General features: G+C 45.6%; 1 protein-coding gene across 1 annotated transcript in view; it reads left to right on the top strand.

The window, feature by feature from the left end:
* LOC124141707 (ubiquitin-protein ligase E3B-like) overlaps positions 1 to 19262 on the top strand; it is a 39111-nt gene that overhangs the window by 11888 nt on the left and 7961 nt on the right. Inside the window, exons 10-29 of the mRNA XM_048385236.1 lie at positions 1487 to 1592; positions 2273 to 2393; positions 3105 to 3139; positions 3859 to 3888; positions 4077 to 4189; positions 6534 to 6682; positions 8115 to 8273; positions 8987 to 9161; positions 9871 to 9989; positions 10414 to 10528; positions 10860 to 10959; positions 11285 to 11404; positions 11950 to 12027; positions 12711 to 12809; positions 13366 to 13473; positions 14871 to 15008; positions 15321 to 15445; positions 16242 to 16424; positions 17659 to 17770; positions 18192 to 18284. Of these exons, the coding sequence (XP_048241193.1) occupies positions 1487 to 1592; positions 2273 to 2393; positions 3105 to 3139; positions 3859 to 3888; positions 4077 to 4189; positions 6534 to 6682; positions 8115 to 8273; positions 8987 to 9161; positions 9871 to 9989; positions 10414 to 10528; positions 10860 to 10959; positions 11285 to 11404; positions 11950 to 12027; positions 12711 to 12809; positions 13366 to 13473; positions 14871 to 15008; positions 15321 to 15445; positions 16242 to 16424; positions 17659 to 17770; positions 18192 to 18284 (2278 nt within the window). The remainder of the gene's footprint in view (positions 1 to 1486; positions 1593 to 2272; positions 2394 to 3104; positions 3140 to 3858; positions 3889 to 4076; positions 4190 to 6533; positions 6683 to 8114; positions 8274 to 8986; positions 9162 to 9870; positions 9990 to 10413; positions 10529 to 10859; positions 10960 to 11284; positions 11405 to 11949; positions 12028 to 12710; positions 12810 to 13365; positions 13474 to 14870; positions 15009 to 15320; positions 15446 to 16241; positions 16425 to 17658; positions 17771 to 18191; positions 18285 to 19262) is intronic.

Raw genomic sequence — 19262 nt, 5'->3', positions numbered from 1 at the left:
CATCAATACCATACTTGGGTATCAATAATTGACATCGATACCATGCTTAGGTATCTATAATTGACATGGATACCATGCTTGGGTATCGATAATTGACATCAATACCATGCTTGGGTATCGATAATTGACATCGAATTGCCAGTCGAATTACAGGATCAGGTGGTCAGACTTGCTGATGTAGTTGATGCATGACATCGTATCCCAATTTCATTAAAAAACAAACAAACAAAACTTTACCAAGGAATATGTTGATGTGATAGGCCTGACACCTGTTGATAAAGACTGTCAAGTCTGCAGAGGTTAAGATGCTCAGGATACTGTCACAATACTATGACGATAGTTAAATGGTCCAAGGAATTTGTTGATGTTATAGGCCTGACACCTGTTGATAAAGACTGTCAATTCTGCAGAGGTTAAGATGCTCAGGATACTGTCACAATACTATTACGATAGTTAAATGGTCCCAAATAGTCACTTTGTATTGTGTCCTGTGTCCTGTGTCTTGTGTCCTGTGTCACGTGTCCTTTGTCTTGTGTCTTGTGTCCTGTGTCACGTGTCCTGTGTCTTGTGTCCTGTGTCTTGTGTCCTGTGTCTTGTGTCTTGTGTCCTGTGTCCTGTGTCCTGTGTCGTGTGTCTTGTGTCCTGTGTCACGTGTCCTTTGTCTTGTGTCTTGTGTCACGTGTCCTGTGTCTTGTGTCTTGTGTCCTGTGTCACATGTCCTTTGTCTTGTGTCTTGTGTCCTGTGTCTTGTGTCCTGTGTCCTGTGTCTTGTGTCCTGTGTCACGTGTCCTTTGTCTTGTGTCTTGTGTCACGTGTCCTGTGTCTTGTGTCTTGTGTCCTGTGTCCTGTGTCCTGTGTCTTGTGTCCTGTGTCCTGTGTCTTGTGTCACGTGTCCTGTGTCTTGTGTCCTGTGTCTTGTGTCCTGTGTCCTGTGTCCTGTGTCTTGTGTCCTGTGTCACGTGTCGTGTGTCCTGTGTCACGTGTCCTGTGTCCTGTGTCCTGTGTCTTGTGTCCTGTGTCTTGTGTCACGTGTCCTGTGTCTTGTGTCCTGTGTCCTGTGTCTTGTGTCACGTGTCCTGTGTCTTGTGTCCTGTGTCTTGTGTCCTGTGTCCTGTGTCTTGTGTCCTGTGTCCTGTGTCCTGTGTCTTGTGTCCTGTGTCTTGTGTCCTGTGTCCTGTGTCTTGTGTCACGTGTCCTGTGTCTTGTGTCCTGTGTCTTGTGTCCTGTGTCTTGTGTCCTGTGTCCTGTGTCTTGTGTCTTGTGTCCTGTGTCCTGTGTCTTGTGTCCTGTGTCCTGTGTCCTGTGTCCTGTGTCTTGTGTCCTGTGTCCTGTGTCCTGTGTCTTGTGTCCTGTGTCCTGTGTCACGTGTCCTGTGTCACGTGTCCTGTGTCTTGTGTCCTGTGTCTTGTGTCCTGTGTCCTGTGTCACATGTCCTGTGTCCTGTGTCTTGTGTCTTGTGTCACGTGTCGTGTGTCGTGTGTTTCAGGCCGCTGATGTCGGCCAACTTCTCGGACAACCTGTTGACGGTGTTCCTGCTGCACATCCTGTCTGTCCCCGCCATCATCTACCACATCTCCCACACGGCCCACGAGGTGAGGACGACACCAGGTGTCCCAGCATCTCCGCATGCATACTTACTGGTCAAACTAAGGGTGGAACCAGGACTAATTAATTAAGAAACTTCTAGGTTTAGATGATCACCGCAATGGTGCTTTCAGAAATCCAATCTGATCTTCAACGTTGCTGTCATGGACGCTGAAACTCATGCACTTGTGCCATGAAATAGTGCACTGTTAACAGGTTGAGAAGTCATGTTTCGTCAAACATCTATTCTGGTGTATAATTTCTGCCTGGTGTTCATATTGCCCCTACCATCAGTGTAGTCATTTTGGCAATTATTGCACATAACTGGAGTGTCCAGGTGAATCTCTTGTATGAGCAGGATGAGATGTGAACAATTCTAACATGGAAACTGCTGTAGGTTTTGTATGCGTTCATTATGTATGAGAAATAAGGCATTTCAAAAAATATGATTTGGTTTGCAGATTTGTTGACACCAAATTTCACAAACATTGAATAAATTTAAAATTGCTGGAAGCGGTTTTTTTTAAAACTGTGAACCTGTTAACTGTTTCATGTAATAAAAAATGCTTTTAGGCCAATAGTATGCCCAAAGTAGGCCAACACCGTCTCTGGGATTTATGAAAACCCACTAATCCTTAAATCCAATAATTAAAGCAAGTGTAAGTATGTAAGTCCCTCCTGTTCTCAGTGCATGTCTTCACTGATCACACATCGGATCTTCAAGCGGTGCTTGGACCTGATGACCAATGAACAGAGCACGCGTATCATCTTTAACTCACTGGAGGGAAACTATGCCCTTTGTCTCATGGGTGAGTGCTTGTACTTTAGAGTAATCTCCCTTTGACACAGCCCTCTGTCTCATGGGTGAGTGCTTGTACTTTAGAGTAATCTCCCTTTGACACAGCCCTCAGTCTCATGGGTGAGTGCTTGTACTTTAGAGTAATCTCCCTTTGACACAGCCCTCAGTCTCATGGGTGATTGGTTGTACTTTAGACTTATCTCCCTTTGATGCAGCTCTCTCAAGCTCCTTCCCGGCGTGTGACACCTTCATTACACTCTCGGTAACATTGCTGCCGTCAGTGTGGGCGTTGCCATTACAATAATCTTGAAATTTGCCCTCTAACTCCGAATGCAGCTCTCTGTCTCATGGGTGAGAGGGTGTTAGAGTCATCTCCCTTCAATGCAGCTATGTCTCATGGGTGAGAGGGTGTTAGAGTCATCTCCCTTCAATGCAGCTATGTCTCATGGGTGAGAGGGTGTTAGAGTCATCTCCCTTCAATGCAGCTATGTCTCATGGGTGAGAAGGTGTTAGAGTCGTCTCCCTTCAATGCCGCTATGATCAAGCCCCTTCCTGGATGTCACAACTTTGTTACATGAATGTATGTCGGGTTGCCTAGAACAGTTTGTTTACAAAAATATACACGTAAGTGTCCTGCTGAACGTCTTTTTTTAATTTGGATGAAACTTGGCCTCATTCTGTATGTCATGGTAGTTAATGTTTTTCTGTTTCTTTGTTTCAGCCAACCTGATCCACCTGGGCTACACGGAGCTGGAGGTAAGGCAGCAGTGGTGGTGTTAATCCTTCTTAAAACACTGCAGCATATACATCAGCTGAGATCTGTGACCCCCAAGAAGATCCGGGTGTTCAGCAACCCTTGCTTGTCATCTAAGAGGCGACTAATGGGATCGGGTGGTCAGATTCGCTGACTTGGTTAATGCATGTCATTGTATCCCAATTCTGTAGGTCAATACTTATGATGTGAATCACTGGATTGTCTGGTCCAGACTCGGTTAGTTACAGACCACCATCTGTGGCTTCAAACAACAAATGAAAACTAAACAATTGCTGATGTGAGGCCTGTAGGCAGCATTCCCAGGTTTGCAAGTTGCACTTTCGTAAATGCCACGACCTGGATCATAGTAATTGCATTGAATCCTGGTCTGTTTCTACAAGACAACATGGTTACAATTGTTCTTGTCTAGAATGCTTGCCGTAAGAGGCGACAATGGGATCGGGTAGTCAGGCTCGCTGACTTGGTTGATGCATGTCATTGTATCTCATTTGCTTAGATTGATGCTCATGATGTCAATCACCGGATTGTCTTGTCCAGACTCAATTATTTATAGACCGCCATCATACAGCTGGAAGATTGCTACGTGCGGCGTTAAACAACTGACAAATAAACAAAACGATCTGTGAAGTTGGTTTAACAAATCTAAGATTGGTGTATTATTGGGAGTAGACGAGGGCTGATATGCTCTTGTTTGTTACAGGGACTGGTGGAAAACACATTGAACTTCATGGTGAGTAATAATCTTCAAACGTCTTATATATCTTTGTTGTGTACATCATGAAGATGCCCATGGACATATACAGAGGTACCCTTCATGCTTAAAGGGATAGGGTTGTATTTGACTCTCTCGTATCTTGACTGTTAAATGGCAAGCGTCCTTCCCCAAACGGTACAGCTATTGTGTTACCATGGTTTCAGATTGTTATGATCCGCTTACTTGAGAGCTGTAAGATGTACGTCCAAAACAAGCGGTCGAACCTGACACACTGGCACCCTGTCCTGGGCTGGTTCTCCCAGAACACGGATCAGAGGTGAGAACTGAATCAACAGGGACAAACGATAGATCAAAACAACACTTCAGAGGTGGGGTCTGAAACTACAGGGACAAACGATAGATCAAAACAACACGTCAGAGGTTGGGTCTGAATCAACAGGGACAAACGATAGATCAAAACAACACGTCAGAGGTGGGGTCTGAAACTACAGGGACAAATGATAGATCAAAACAACACGTCAGAGGTGGGGTCTGAAACTACAGGGACAAACGATAGATCAAAACAACACGTCAGAGGTGGGGTCTGAAACTACAGGGACAAACGATAGATCAAAACAACATGTCAGAGGTGGGGTCTGAAACTACAGGGACAAACGATAGATCAAAACAACACGTCAGAGGTGGGGTCTGAAACTACAGGGACAAACGATAGATCAAAACAACACGTCAGAGGTGGGGTCTGAATCAACAGGGACAAACGATAGATCAAAACAACACATCAGAGGTGGGGTCTGAAACTACAGGGACAAATGATAGATCAAAACAACACGTCAGAGGTGGGGTCTGAAAGTACAGGGACAAACGATAGATCAAAACAACACGTCAGAGGTGGGGTCTGAATCAACAGGGACAAACGATAGATCAAAACAACGCGTCAGAGGTGGGGTCTGAAAGTACAGGGACAAACGATAGATCAAAACAACACATCAGAGGTGGGGTCTGAATCAACAGGGACAAACGATAGATCAAAACAACACGTCAGAGGTGAGAACAAAAACTACAGGGACAAATGATAGATCAAAACAACACGTCAGAGGTGGGGTCTGAATCAACAGGGACAAACAATAGATCAAAACAACACGTCAGAGGTGGAGTCTGAAACTACAGGGACAAACGATAGATCAAAACAACACGTCAGAGGTGGGGTCTGAAACTACAGGGACAAACGATAGATCAAAACAACACGTCAGAGGTGGGGTCTGAATCAACAGGGACAAACGATAGATCAAAACAACACGTCAGAGGTGGGGTCTGAAACTACAGGGACAAACGATAGATCAAAACAACACGTCAGAGGTGGGGTCTGAAACTACAGGGACAAACGATAGATCAAAACAACACGTCAGAGGTGGGGTCTGAAACTACAGGGACAAACGATAGATCAAAACAACACGTCAGAGGTGGGGTCTGAAAGTACAGGGACAAACGATAGATCAAAACAACACATCAGAGGTGGGGTCTGAAACTACAGGGACAAACAATAGATCAAAACAACACGTCAGAGGTGGGGTCTGAAACTACAGGGACAAACGATAGATCAAAACAACACATCAGAGGTGGGGTCTGAAACTACAGGGACAAACGATAGATCAAAACAACACGTCAGAGGTGGGGTCTGAAACTACAGGGACAAACGATAGATCAAAACAACACGTCAGAGGTGGGGTCTGAAACTACAGGGACAAACGATAGATCAAAACAACACGTCAGAGGTGGGAACTGAAACTACAGGGACAAATGATAGATCAAAACAACACGTCAGAGGTGGGAACTGAAACTACAGGGACAAACGATAGATCAAAACAACACGTCAGAGGTGGGGTCTGAAACTACAGGGACAAACGATAGATCAAAACAACACGTCAGAGGTGGGAACTGAAACTACAGGGACAAACGATAGATCAAAACAACACGTCAGAGGTGGGGTCTGAAACTACAGGGACAAACGATAGATCAAAACAACACGTCAGAGGTGGGGTCTGAATCAACAGGTGAAAAAAGCATGTCTCAGGTGATAACTATATTCCCTTCTAAAGGGTGTAGATATGTTATGTTGTATTCTTTGATTAAGGGGGTAGATATGTTGTATTCCTTGATTAAAGGAGGAGGTATTTTCTATTCCTTAATTAAAGGGGTAGGAATGTTGTATTCCTTAATTAGAGGGGTAGGAATGTTGTATTCCTTAATTAGAGGGGTAGAAATGTTATATTCCTTAATTAGAGGGGTAAGAATGTTGTATTCCTTAATTAGAGGGGTAGGTATGTTGTGTTCCTTAATTAGAGGAGTAGGAATGTTGTGTTCCTTAATTAAAGGGGTAGGAATGTTGTATTCCTTAATTAGAGGGGTAGGAATGTTGTATTCCTTAATTAGAGGGGTAGGAATGTTGTATTCCTTAATTAAAGGGGTAGGAATGTTGTATTCCTTAATTAGAGGGGTAGGAATGTTGTATTCCTTAATTAGAGGGGTAGGAATGTTGTATTCCTTAATTAGAGGGGTAGGTATGTTGTGTTCCTAGATTAGAGGGGTAAGTGTGTTGTATTCTTTGATTAAGAGGGTAGATGTCTTGTATATTTTCTGATGCCGGTGTTGTGTTCTGCCAGCCTGCATGAGGCAATGCCGTACGTTGTGAAGCAGCTGCAGCTACTGTGGAGTGAGAGGATGATCCGCCTCTTGTTCTCCGTCCTCCTGGAGTACGTGGAGGCCACACAGAACAACTCCACGGCACACTCTCCCAGCTCACCCACCAGAAGTAAGTCGCCACGTGCACGCACCCAGCTCACCCACAAGAAGTAAGTTGCCACACACACACCCAGCTCATCCACCAGAAGTAAGTTGCCATATACACTCATCCCCTCACCCACAAGAAGTAAGTTGCCACACGCACTCACCCAGCTCACCCGCAAGAAGTAGACCACCACAAACACTCACCCAGCTCACCCACAAGAAGTAGGCCACCACACGCACTCACCCAGGTCACCTACAAGAAGTAAGTTGCCACAAGCACTCAGACAGCTCACCCACAAGAAGTAAGTTGCCACACGCACTCACCCAGCTCACCCACCAGAAGTAAGTCGCCACGTGCACGCACCCAGCTCAACCACAAGAAGTAGGTTACCACACACACACCCAGCTCATCCACCAGAAGTAAGTTGCCATATACACTCATCCCCTCACCCACCAGAAGTAAGTTGCCACACACACTCACCCAGCTCACCCGCAAGAAGTAGGCCGCCACAAGCACTCAGACAGCTCACCCACCAGAAGTAAGTTGCCACACGCACTCACCCAGCTCACCCGCAAGAAGTAGGCCACCACACGCACTCACCCAGGTCACCTACAAGAAGTAAGTTGCCACAAGCACTCAGACAGCTCACCCACAAGAAGTAAGTCGCCACATGCACTCACCCAGCTCACCCACCAGAAGTAAGTTGCCACAAGCACTCAGAGAGCTCATCCACAAGAAGTAGGCCGCCACACACTCACCCAGCTCACCCACAAGAAGTAGGTCACCACACACACTCACCCAGCTCACCCACAAGAAGTAGGCCGCCACACACACTCACCCAGGTCACCTACAAGAAGTAGGCCGCCACACACACTCACCCAGCTCACCCACAAGAAGTAGGCCGCCACACACACTCACCCAGCTCACCCACAAGAAGTAAGTCGCCACACACACTCACCCAGCTCACCCACAAGAAGTAGGCCGCCACACACACTCACCTAGCTCACCAACAAGAAGTAGGTCACACACGCATTCACCCAGCTCACCCACGAGAAGTAGGCCACTACACGCACTCACCCAGCTCACCCACAAGAAGTAGGTCACACACGCACTCACCCAGCTCACCCACAAGAAGCAGGCCACCACATGCACTCACCCAGCTCACCCACAAGAAGTAGGTCACACACGCACTCACCCAGCTTACCCACAAGAAATAGGTCACCCACGCACTCACCCACAAGAAGTAAGTCACCACACACACACTCACCCAGCTCACACACAAGAAGTAGGTCACACACTCAGTTGTTTTAGCATCTACTGAAATGAGGATGATTTTGTTTCATTGCTCATGCTGTGAACATATTCTCGGCCTTGTGATTTATTATCAACAGGCTGATGTTGCATTTATTTTGTTGACTGCATTGTTAATGAATTCGGAATCCTTGATGGTGTGCAGATATCCTGAAGAAAGCCCTGGTCAAGGCATCGTCATCAAAGACTGTCAACCCCAAGATCAAACTGGACAGCTCCGTAGCGACGTCGACGTGCATGCCGTGTGCCTTGTATCGAACAGCCTTACAAACCCTCTCACAGCTCAGGTCGGACATCCTTGGAGGTAGGACACCAGCCAACAGAAAACACCCGAAAGGGATTTCTGGTTAGAATAGATCCCCAGCAACAGATGCTGGTGAAGAAAGAGGCAGCTATTGATTGCATAACATCATGCCCTGTTGTCTTTGATTGCTGATCACTGGAATGTCAGGTCCATTTTTGATTATGTAGAGCGGACTGTCCGAGTAAGTCTCCATTCCTTAAAAATAATGGAGCTGAGTCGCCGCAGATAAATGATGGCGTGCTCAAACAATACAATTATGTCACAGACCTTATTTGCAGGACAGACATCAAGTAGCTGGAATATTGCTGAGTACCGCAGCAAACAGTACACAACAAACAAACTAACCGTGAAGATCCGGGGTAGAATAAGTCTTCAGCAACCCATGCTTGCCGTAGAAGGCGACTATGCTTGTCGTAAGAGGCAACTAACTGGATCGGGTGGTCAGGCTCACTGACTTGGTTGATGCATGTCATCGTATCCCAATTACGTAGATCGATGCTCATGATGTCAATCACTGGATTGTCTGGTCCAAACTTGATTATTTACAGACCGCCACATGCATTAAGGAACAATCAAACAAAACAAGTACTTAATTTGAGCTATGAAGGGAAATAGTTTGACCTGATAAGTACATGTAGTGTGTTTGTAGTGTGTTTGTAGTGTGTATGTAGTGTGTATGTAGTGTGTAGTGTGTTTGCTTTACATTTGTGCAGGTCTGAGCTATAACGAAACCCTCCTGCCCATCCTGTGGCGCTTCCTGTCCGACTTGGGCCCCAGTTGTGGGTTGAAGACATTCCTGGATCTGTTAGGCCAGGCGCCCAACTCGACCATCCACCCCGTGTTCAGTCTCCTCACCCTCTTCTGTGAAACATCCAGCCATCTCATCATGTAAGTAGGGGGACCAGTGGTCTGAGGTGTTGTAATGTATTGTGTAGAGTTGCCTCCCTTAGACTATAAGGATCTGATGATGTAACTCGACCATCCACCCCGTGTTCAGTCTCCTCACCCTCTTCTGTGAAACATCCAGCCATCTCATCATGTAAGTAGGGGGACCAGTGGTCTGAGGTGTTGTAATGTATTGTGTAGAGTTGCCTCCCTTAGACTATAAGGATCTGATGATGTAACTCGACCATCCACCCCGTGTTCAGTCTCCTCACCCTCTTCTGTGAAACATCCAGCCATCTCATCATGTAAGTAGGGGGACCAGTGGTCTGAGGTGTTGTAATGTATTGTGTAGAGTTGCCTCCCTTAGACTATAAGGATCTGATGATGTAACTCAACCATCCACCCCGTGTTCAGTCTCCTCACCCTCTTCTGTGAAACATCCAGTCATCTCATCATGTAAGTAGGGGGAACAGTGGTCTGAGGTGTTGCAGTATGTAGAGTTGCCTCCCTTAGACATGTCAGGATCTGATGATGGTGGGTTCAAATCCTAGATTCTCCCTCATTATAACCTTTCGTTTGTCAGTACATGAGCTGCTAGGATTCACCAAAGTATGAAATCTGAAACCACGTTTGTTCTGATGATGTGGGTTTGCATCTCTGATAAGCCCCAAATAATATCCTATATCACCCACTCACTCCCTCTGCGTTGCAGCACTCTGGATGACATGGAGATGTACGAACAGCAGAAGGTATTCAAGATGCCCGACTTTGTCAAGATGAGCGAGTTCCTCAACCTGTTTGTGTTCCGTGTCATCTGGCACGGCCTCATGGGTAGGTGAAATTCTCACAAACAATGGCTGCTCCATTCAAACAATATCCATAACAGAATATTTGCAAGCATGAAATACCGTCACCAATATGACATGTCTGGTTTGTGCACAAGGCATTAGCCCTCCGGAACGAGCGCTATTGCCATTTTCAGAGTTGTTGCTATGGAAACTTGAAAAATAATAAAAAAATTTAATCCCCAACTATCAAAAGGCACCAGTTCAACACTAGACCTATCATTGAGCCAAGTTTGGTTAAGATATCTCTCATGTTTTTTTAGTTCTGCTCTGGAAACGAAACATGACGGACAGCACCCATTCCTATATCCCCCTTCCACTTCATGGCGGGATAATAATGCATGGATGGCAGAGTATAGCTAACACATCTCTCACTGACACTGTGTTAATTCAGTTGCTTTGTTTTCCAGACATCCAGACCGCAGGCTGGAGCGATGTCTTTTCCTCGTCCTGGAACCTGCTGATGATCCTACACGAGCGTGATGCTCGCCGCAGCTACACCCAGAACCACCACTGGCTGGTCCGGTAGGCGTTACCCATGACCATGCTGCACCTGATTAATTAACCCTCTTTCACATGAACTCTGTTACAATCTTCCTTGTAAATTCCCAATCCCTTTCTTAGTGTTATGGGTGAACATGAGTTAGGAACCATAATTTGTTGTACAGAGTTGCATCCCTTAGGCATGTCAGGATCTGATGATGATGTGTTTGATTTGCCAGATTTGTCCTCATTCTGTTCCTTTGTTTTCCATTACCCGAGCTTAAAGGATTCACCAATGTATTAAACCTGCATCACGTACGTCTTGCCTCTATTTGGTTCGTCTGTCACTGAGGGCCTGTGTTTGCTGTTGCAGGGACGTGAAGGCGAGTCACTTCATGGGGGAGCTGGAGAGGGGCAGGAAGACGGTGCAGTTCCTCATGCAGAAAGTCCCCCATATCATTCCATTCCACGAGGTGAGGGGGCGAGTAGGACATGTTGGTTGTGTGGAGTTGTTTGCTTAATATCAAGACCTCATTGTGATACCCTGTGAGTGTAATGGCTGAAGCCTAGTACTGGTGTCTTCATGCCAGGTGACGGTTATGTTGGAATCTAATGGTGTTCAACTAGAGAAATCTTACCACGGAGAGTTGGCCCTAGCACCAGTAGATGTGGCAGACTCAGCCATGATGGGGGACTGATGGAACAGCTGTTGTTATCAGGGCATGTCAATAAAAGAGTTCATCTAGCTTCTCGTCTGTATATCTTAAAGTAGATTTGTAAATCTGGTGTTTGTTTCAGAGAGTTATATTATTCCGCAAGAATGTGGCGAAGGAGAAGGATGCCTTGGGTCTGACGGAGTCGGTGTGCACGTCCCCCCAGTCAACACTCATCACCGTGCACAGGAGTCGCATCGTTGAGGTAGGGTGTGCATCCAGATTTGTAAAGGCCTTGAGTATGGGGTGACTCACTGACAAGTTGGCACTTAGGATTAGCATGGACTATTGGGGATTTGACTAGGCAGAGCTTCCTGGGAGAAGTCCCATTCGCTGTCTGGGCTGCGTGTAGAGGGGACAAGGGCCCTGAGCGGATGATAAGCCTAATCAGCCAGACTGTGTCAGGATCACCCAAACCCTCTTTGATGCATTTATTTATTTTTTAAACGGATCACTGTGCACTCTTATTTCAGTCTCAACTCCCTGGGGAGTGTACAAATAAAGATATCTATGAGGCATTCACTGCTGGGTGAACAGAGGCATATTTTGAACAAAGTATGTTGCTTAAAGAAACACCACATGTGTTTCAGTGTGGGACGGGACTGAAGCCCCAGATATTCCCAGGAGTCAAACTTCACCAGATGTGTGGCCAGTGTACTGTTCACGTGGCCACGTTCCACCATTAGTGAGATATATGTCTGTAGTTGTATCATGTGCCTTCCTGAGTGTTTCCTCCTGCTTGTGTTCCAGGACGGGTATCGTCAGCTGGCCCAGCTGCCGTCTCGAGCCATGAAGGGGGTCATCCGGGTCAAGTTCATCAACGAGCAGGTGAGGGACAATATACATCACTGACTAATCCTACCCAGGTAAATCATTCAGGTCTGTTAACAACAACCCTCTTTCATGGAAGATATCAGTAATTTGGTCAATGTTTCTTTTTATCAGTGCTTCCCTCTTTCACTGATCTCTCTGTGTGTACATCTCACTGTGTGTGTCACTGTGTGTGTCACTGTGTGTTTCACTGTGTGTGTCACTGTGTGTCTCACTGTGTGTGTCACTGTGTGTGTCACTGTGTGTCTCTCACTGCATGTCTCACTGTGTGTCTCTCACTGCATGTCTCACTGTGTGTCTCTCACTGCATGTCTCACTGTGTGTCTCACTGTGTGTCTCACTGTGTGTCTCTCACTGCATGTCTCACTGTGTGTCTCTCACTGCATGTCTCACTGTGTCTCTCACTGCATGTTTCACTGTGTGTGTCACTGTGTGTCTCACTGCATGTCTCACTGTGTGTCTCACTGTGTGTCTCACTGCATGTCTCACTGTGTGTCTCTCACTGCATGTCTCACTGTGTGTGTCACTGTGTGTCTCACTGCATGTCTCACTGCATGTCTCACTGTGTGTCTCACTGTGTGTCTCTCACTGCATGTCTCACTGTGTGTGTCACTGTGTGTCTCACTGCATGTCTCACTGCATGTCTCACTGTGTGTCTCACTGTGTGTCTCTCACTGCAGGGGCTGGACGAGGCTGGTATCGACCAGGATGGAGTGTTTAAGGAGTTCCTGGAAGAGACCATTGCCAGAGTGTTTGATCCTGCACTCAACCTGTTCAAGGTAAGTGGACCAAGATGTGTAACTTATTGAATACTTCTGTCATCTTGATATTTAACTGGAAACCTACAATTATTATTATACGCTGGAATATCGTTACCTGCAGCTGTCCTTATGTGGTGAGATCCAGTCTGCATAAACTGAAGAAGTGTTTACACCCATGGGATGTGAATATGTCCCCAGGTCACAATGGTTTGCTCCCATCGGAACTCCAGCCCAAACTAGATACAGGGGCTATGTAACCACACCTGACCTACCCCTATAATTGATAATGGAACGGCCTCTCTGGTCCCATTAGAACTACAGTAATTATTCAGTAATCAATATGAATGAATATAAGAAAGTACATATATTGATTAAATAAATTAAATTTATTAATAGAAGAAAAAATTAAGTAAATTAATGTATTAAACAATAAATAAATTAAGTAAATTAAACAAATAAATACATATATTTTTCCTAGTGATGTTATTATGTATTATGTGATTGGTGAGTGGCTTGTCACAGAAACCAGCCTAGGTTGCCGGGGACTCCCCTCACAGTGTGCTCTCTGTTGCAGGTGACCAGTGAGCAGAAGCTGTACCCCTCGTCCACATCCTACATCCAGGAGAACCACCTGGCGCTGTTTGAGTTCGTGGGCAAGATGCTGGCCAAGGCTCTCTACGAGGTGGGTACAGTGACTGCAACAGGCTTATGATAATTCAGTTGTCGTTTCAGATTTACTCCTTAGTTTAATGTGGGAAAGACTGTAAGATAATATCTGTGACCCACCAGGAGAAAAGGGACCTTATGGGTGCTAGGATACAATTGTGCTGTGACGTCATAAAGACATTTTACGACATGTAGTCCTTATGGGTGCTAGGATACAATTGTGCTGTGATGTCATAAAGACGTTTGATGCCATAAAAAATATAAATTGAATCTTGTGAATTGTATTTTTGTGTTCTGAAGATGCTGTAGTTTAAAAATATAATGAAGTGTTTGATTTTTAACACATAATGTCCCTTATCTCATGGTTTGTCTCGTATATTTTTCAAATTTTGAACCCCAAAATCTCGGGTAAAACTGTTCACACATCTCAGTTTGAAGACCAGAGTTTGATATCCCGCTTTTGTACAATGAGTGCCCCAGTTGGACAGTGTTATTCGGTAGCCTTGCGGTTCAGGTGGTAGCTTGTTAGGCTAAAGGCCATTTGTTCATGCCCCAAAATTGGTGCAATGTGTGAAGTCCATTCCATTGTGATGTACAGTCAAGTCCCGTTAATCCAACATGGTTGGTTGCATGTGATTATGTCGGATTGACGAGTATGTCGGATAAACGAAATTGGTATCAACATTCATGATCATAAATCGGACAACTACAGGATAGATAACGGTACAAACTTGTAACCAAAAAATGGGAAAATGTAATATTCATATTGTTATGTTACATTGTTAGTGGAATATGTTTTCTAAACAGGCAACCTCTGAAGATTAACACAAAACAACTGTTACGGACTGTATGCCAAATTTAAAATACTTTAAAAAGCATAGTCTGGAATGGAAGTCGCCAGTTTGAAAAAAAGCTCATGACAGCTGCTTTCTTAGTGGCTAATGGCTACTTCCTGTTAGTCATTTCATTGGTCGGTCATAGTTCGCGAAAGGTTGTTCTGACGTGACCAGTAATGGGATGTCCTCAGCGGTAGCAAGGACTTGTATCTGATTTTAATGAGATTGAAGTAATCTAGGCTTTTGATTAATATTGTTTTGTTTATTGAAAGCATTAATTGTTTATTGTTAAGCAAGTTTATCTCTGCAGCTTCCAGCTGACTTGTCTCGCACGAAAACACGGGCTGTGTACTCGCGGGCAGATGACCACTGAGTACACTGATCACCGTGTCAGATTAACGACGCTGATTAATGCAAATTAGGTGTGGCAGAGTTGGAGTGCGAGACTCTCTGAATAATGGGTCTAAATAGTACTGATTTATTCGGTTCCTATCATATAGTGTCGGAATAAAGCCAATAGTCAGATTAACAAGTGTTGGATTAACGGGATTTGACTGTATTTGTTCTCTCTCCCCAGGGTATTGTTGTAGACATTCCATTCGCCCCCTTCTTCCTGACGCAGCTCCTGGGGCGCCAACAGAGCTCCACCTACAGCTCGCTGGATGAGCTGCCGTCCCTGGACCCGGAACTGGCAAAGAGTCTCACCTACATCAAGGTGAGATGCACACAGTACGGGTGTCACAAAGGGCCTTACCATGCCTAGTCTTTTCCTTGCCACTTTGAACCCATGGTTAGCTACCCTGCAACCTGTGCTTGTGGAGGGAACAAGATGGATCAGGTGGTCAGACTCCGTAACTTGGTAGACTGTCATTGATGTCAATCACTGGATTGTCTGGTCCAGACTCAACTATTGTCAGACTTGCCGTCATATAAGTAGAATATTTCTGAGTTAAGCATTAACAAAGCAACAAACAAACAAGTCTTTTCCACTATCATATTCTCTGATATCCTTCTGTGTGTTTGGTAGCACTATGATGGAGACATGTGTGACCTTGAGCTGACCTTCTCCTGTGACGAGGATTGCATGGGGCGGCTGGAGACGCACGAGTTGGTCCCTGGAGGGAAGGCCATCTCCGTCACCAACGAGAACAAGTAAGCCAGGAGCATGTGTGTAGTCTAACATACAGAAGTGCCTCTTGGTGTGAAATGTGAAGTCAAACTTGCTAGGATTCATGAATGAGGAAACCAGTTTTGGAAAATATTCTAAGATGTGTGACCCTGTGCATTAATTGTTGTATGACCTGCTGCAACAAAGTGTCTGTCACGATCTGACTCGTAAATGTTTGTCGTTAAGTTCGACTGGCAGATACAGGATGTGACACAGTTCATGGCATGTCATCGTACCTGACGATGTGCGACAGTGTTCAGGAAATCACTGGTTTGTCAGGCCCCGACCTGATTATTTAGAGGCCGCTGTAAAATAACTGGAATTTTGCTGAGCGTAGTGTTAAACAAGAAACACACTTGCACCACATGAACAATATGAGCTCACTTTATATGTGCCCGACTGGTGTCTTCACAATGCTTCATTGACTGTTGTCATTTGCAGACATCTGCCTCAGGGCTCAAATTGGACATATAAAACATGCCCCCGTGCAAACTATCCTTGAAAAATGCAACCTAATATTTATCTCTGAATGTACCAAGTGCATGTCGATATCTTTTAAATTTGTGTCTAATTCTTGCGTTTTACCGCACAACATCGATCTTTGACCACATGCAATACCCATAGGCTATGTTTACCATACTTCATCAGTAGTCCCTTGTTATGTGTTATTTGTCATGCTTTTAAGGGCTTGACATCAATTGTGGGTACTCCAACTCACGCACCCACCCACGCACACATGCTCGCTCACTCACTCACTCACTCTACTTGTTGTGTCGCCAGGATCCGCTACGTGCACCTGATGGCCCACTTCCGCATGTACCGCCAGATCAAGGAGCAGACCTTGGCCTTCATCAGAGGGTTCAAGGCCGTTGTCAACCCTGACTGGTTACAGATGTTCTCCGCCCCTGAGCTCCAGAAACTCATCTCTGGGGACAACATGGAGGTCGATATCGAGGACCTCAGGTAGGCTGCTAGTTCAGAGTTGTCTAGGACAACATGGAGGTCGATATCTGGGACCTCAGGTAGGGTGCTAGTTCAGAGTTGTCTAGGACAACATGGAGGTCGACATCGAGGACCTGAGGTAGGGTGTTCGTTCAGAGTTGTCTAGGACAACATGGAGGTCGATATCGAGGACCTGAGGTAGGGTGCTAGTTCAGAGTTGTCTAGGACAACATGGAGGTCGATATTGAGGACCTCAGGTAGGGTGCTAGTTCAGAGTTGTCTAGGACAACATGGAGGTCGACATCGAGGACCTGAGGTAGGGTGTTCGTTCAGAGTTGTCTAGGACAACATGGAGGTCGATATCTAGGACCTCAGGTAGGGTGCTAGTTCAGAGTTGTCTAGGACAACATGGAGGTCGATATCGAGGACCTGAGGTAGGGTGCTAGTTCAGAGTTGTCTAGGACAACATGGAGGTCGATATCGAGGACCTGAGGTAGGGTGCTAGTTTAGAGTTGTCTAAGACAACATGGAGGTCGATATCGAGGACCTGAGGTAGGGTGCTAGTTCAGAGTTGTCTAGGACAACATGGAGGTCGATATCGAGGACCTGAGGTAGGGTGCTAGTTCAGAGTTGTCTTTGACAACATGGAGGTTGATATCGAGGACCTGAGGTAGGGTGCTAGTTCAGAGTTGTCTAGGACAACATGGAGGTCGATATCGAGGACCTGAGGTAGGGCGCTAGTTCAGAGTTGTCTAGGACAACATGGAGGTCGATATCGAGGACTGAGGTAGGGTGCTAGTTCAGAGTTGTGTAGGACAACATGGAGGTCGATATCAAATTGTTACCTTGAACTCTGAAACCAAAGGTTGCTTTGATCTGTTGTTTCAAATTGTCTAAGATGTCAAATTGTTAGACATTTGTGTTATTCCTTCTGACACGGATTGACATAGAGATTAAGTCCAATCACACTCACATTCTTTAGTCTGCAATGTCAGACTCAGTTTGACAAGCACTTTACAGTGTTCAAAATTAAAGGATGTCCTGGTTTCCTTGAGATTTGCCCAATAGCTTTTCTAATCTATGGCTTCAGTCAAATATCATGTAATGGCCCCCTTGACTTTCATGCTTAATGCTCAACACTGATGTAGGTAGCTGGATATTGATAGTTTTATCATTTTGATTTTGTGATTTCTACATCTGTTTGTCTGTTGTCAGTGTTCATTGGGTGTAAGTAGTCAGCTATTGTCTATTACAGGAGACACACCCAGTACTACGGTGGTTACCATAACAACCACAAGGTGATCAACTGGCTGTGGGATATCCTGGAGAAGGACCTCACATTCCCAGAGAAGGGACTCTTTCTGAAGGTGAGATAACTCTTCCTCAAGGTCAGATAACTCTTTCCCCAAGGTCAGATAACTCTTCCTCAAGGTCTGATCAATCTTCCTCGAGGTCAGATATATTTTTCCCATAACTGATATATATTTTTTAAGCTGTCATGTCCATTGTCTTTGTCATCAATATGAATGATTTTATATGAAATTCAATCTGAAACTGAATTGTTTAATTCAGCCAGTAATGTTTTAAAGTGCTGTTGTGCTGACATCCTTACACTTCCTCAATCCTGCACCCCTCACTCACTCCTCCCCTTTTTCCCTCCCCCTCCAGTCTTCCCTCTCGGTAATCATGTCTGATGCCCATGGATGATGATGATGATGATAATGATGATTATGATGATGATGATGATTATGATGATGATTATGATGATGATGATGCATCTGTCCCCAGTTTGTGACCAGCTGTTCCAAGCCCCCTCTGCTGGGATTTGCCAACCTGGAGCCACCCTTCTCCATCCGGTGTGTGGAGGTCAGCGATGACCAGGTCAGTACGGTCTCCTGTGTGAGGGGGAACCGACCAGGGGGGTTGTAGTTCAGCGATGACCAGGTCGGTACGGTCTCCTGTGTGAGGGGGAACCGACCAGGGGGGTTGTAGTTCAGCGATGACCAGGTCAGTACGGTCTCCTGTGGGAGGGGGAACCGACCAGGGGGGTTGTAGTTCAGCGATGACCAGGTCGGTACGGTCTCCTGTGTGAGGGGGAACTGACCAGGGGGAATGGGGTGGAGGTCATCGATGACCAGGTCAGTACTGTCTCCTGTGTGAGGGGGAACTGACCAGGGGGAATGGGGTGGAGGTCATCGATGACCAGGTCAGTACTGTCTCCTGTGTGAGGGGGAACCAACCAGGGGGTTGGGGGTGGAGGTCAGCCATGACCAGGTCAGTACGGTCTCCTGTGTGAGGGGGAACCGACCAGGGGGGTTGGGGTGGAGGTCAGCCATGACCAGGTCAGTACTGTCTCCTGTGTGAGGGGGAACCAATCTGGGGGTTTGGGTGTGTCTGGATCCCAAGGCCAGATCATTTTATTTTCATGTTTTGTTTACTGACTCTTATTATGAGTGACTCATTAGATTGGGTGGTCAGGCTCAATGAATTGGTTGATGGCCTGTCAAAGTACCCGGATGGGGTGGATCATTGTTCATAATATCAAGCACTAGATTGTCTGGTCCAGCCACATTTTTATGACCCGCTCTTGACAGTACATAAAAACAATAAACTCAATAATACACAAGTTTAAACATAATTAGATTACTCCCATTTCAACTGCTAAAGATGGACAGTGTTCAAAACTGTGGTCTTTGCCGATGTGAAATTGAGTTTTCTGGTAAATACCAAAAAGGTATAATACTATCAAGTTTTCAAGGTATTCGATAAGTGCATCTACTGGAACAGAAGGAACAGGATCCCCTGTGTATTGGTATACTTTGTTTCAGTTCATTTAGATTTACATCTTCCCGAGGCAAG

Source organism: Haliotis rufescens, unplaced genomic scaffold, assembly GCF_023055435.1.
Source record: "Haliotis rufescens isolate VD_foot unplaced genomic scaffold, xgHalRufe1.0.p SCAF_56, whole genome shotgun sequence".
Lineage (NCBI taxonomy): Eukaryota > Metazoa > Mollusca > Gastropoda > Lepetellida > Haliotidae > Haliotis > Haliotis rufescens.
The sequence above is the reverse complement of the archived record's forward strand: the minus strand, read 5'-3'. Positions and strand labels throughout refer to the sequence as shown.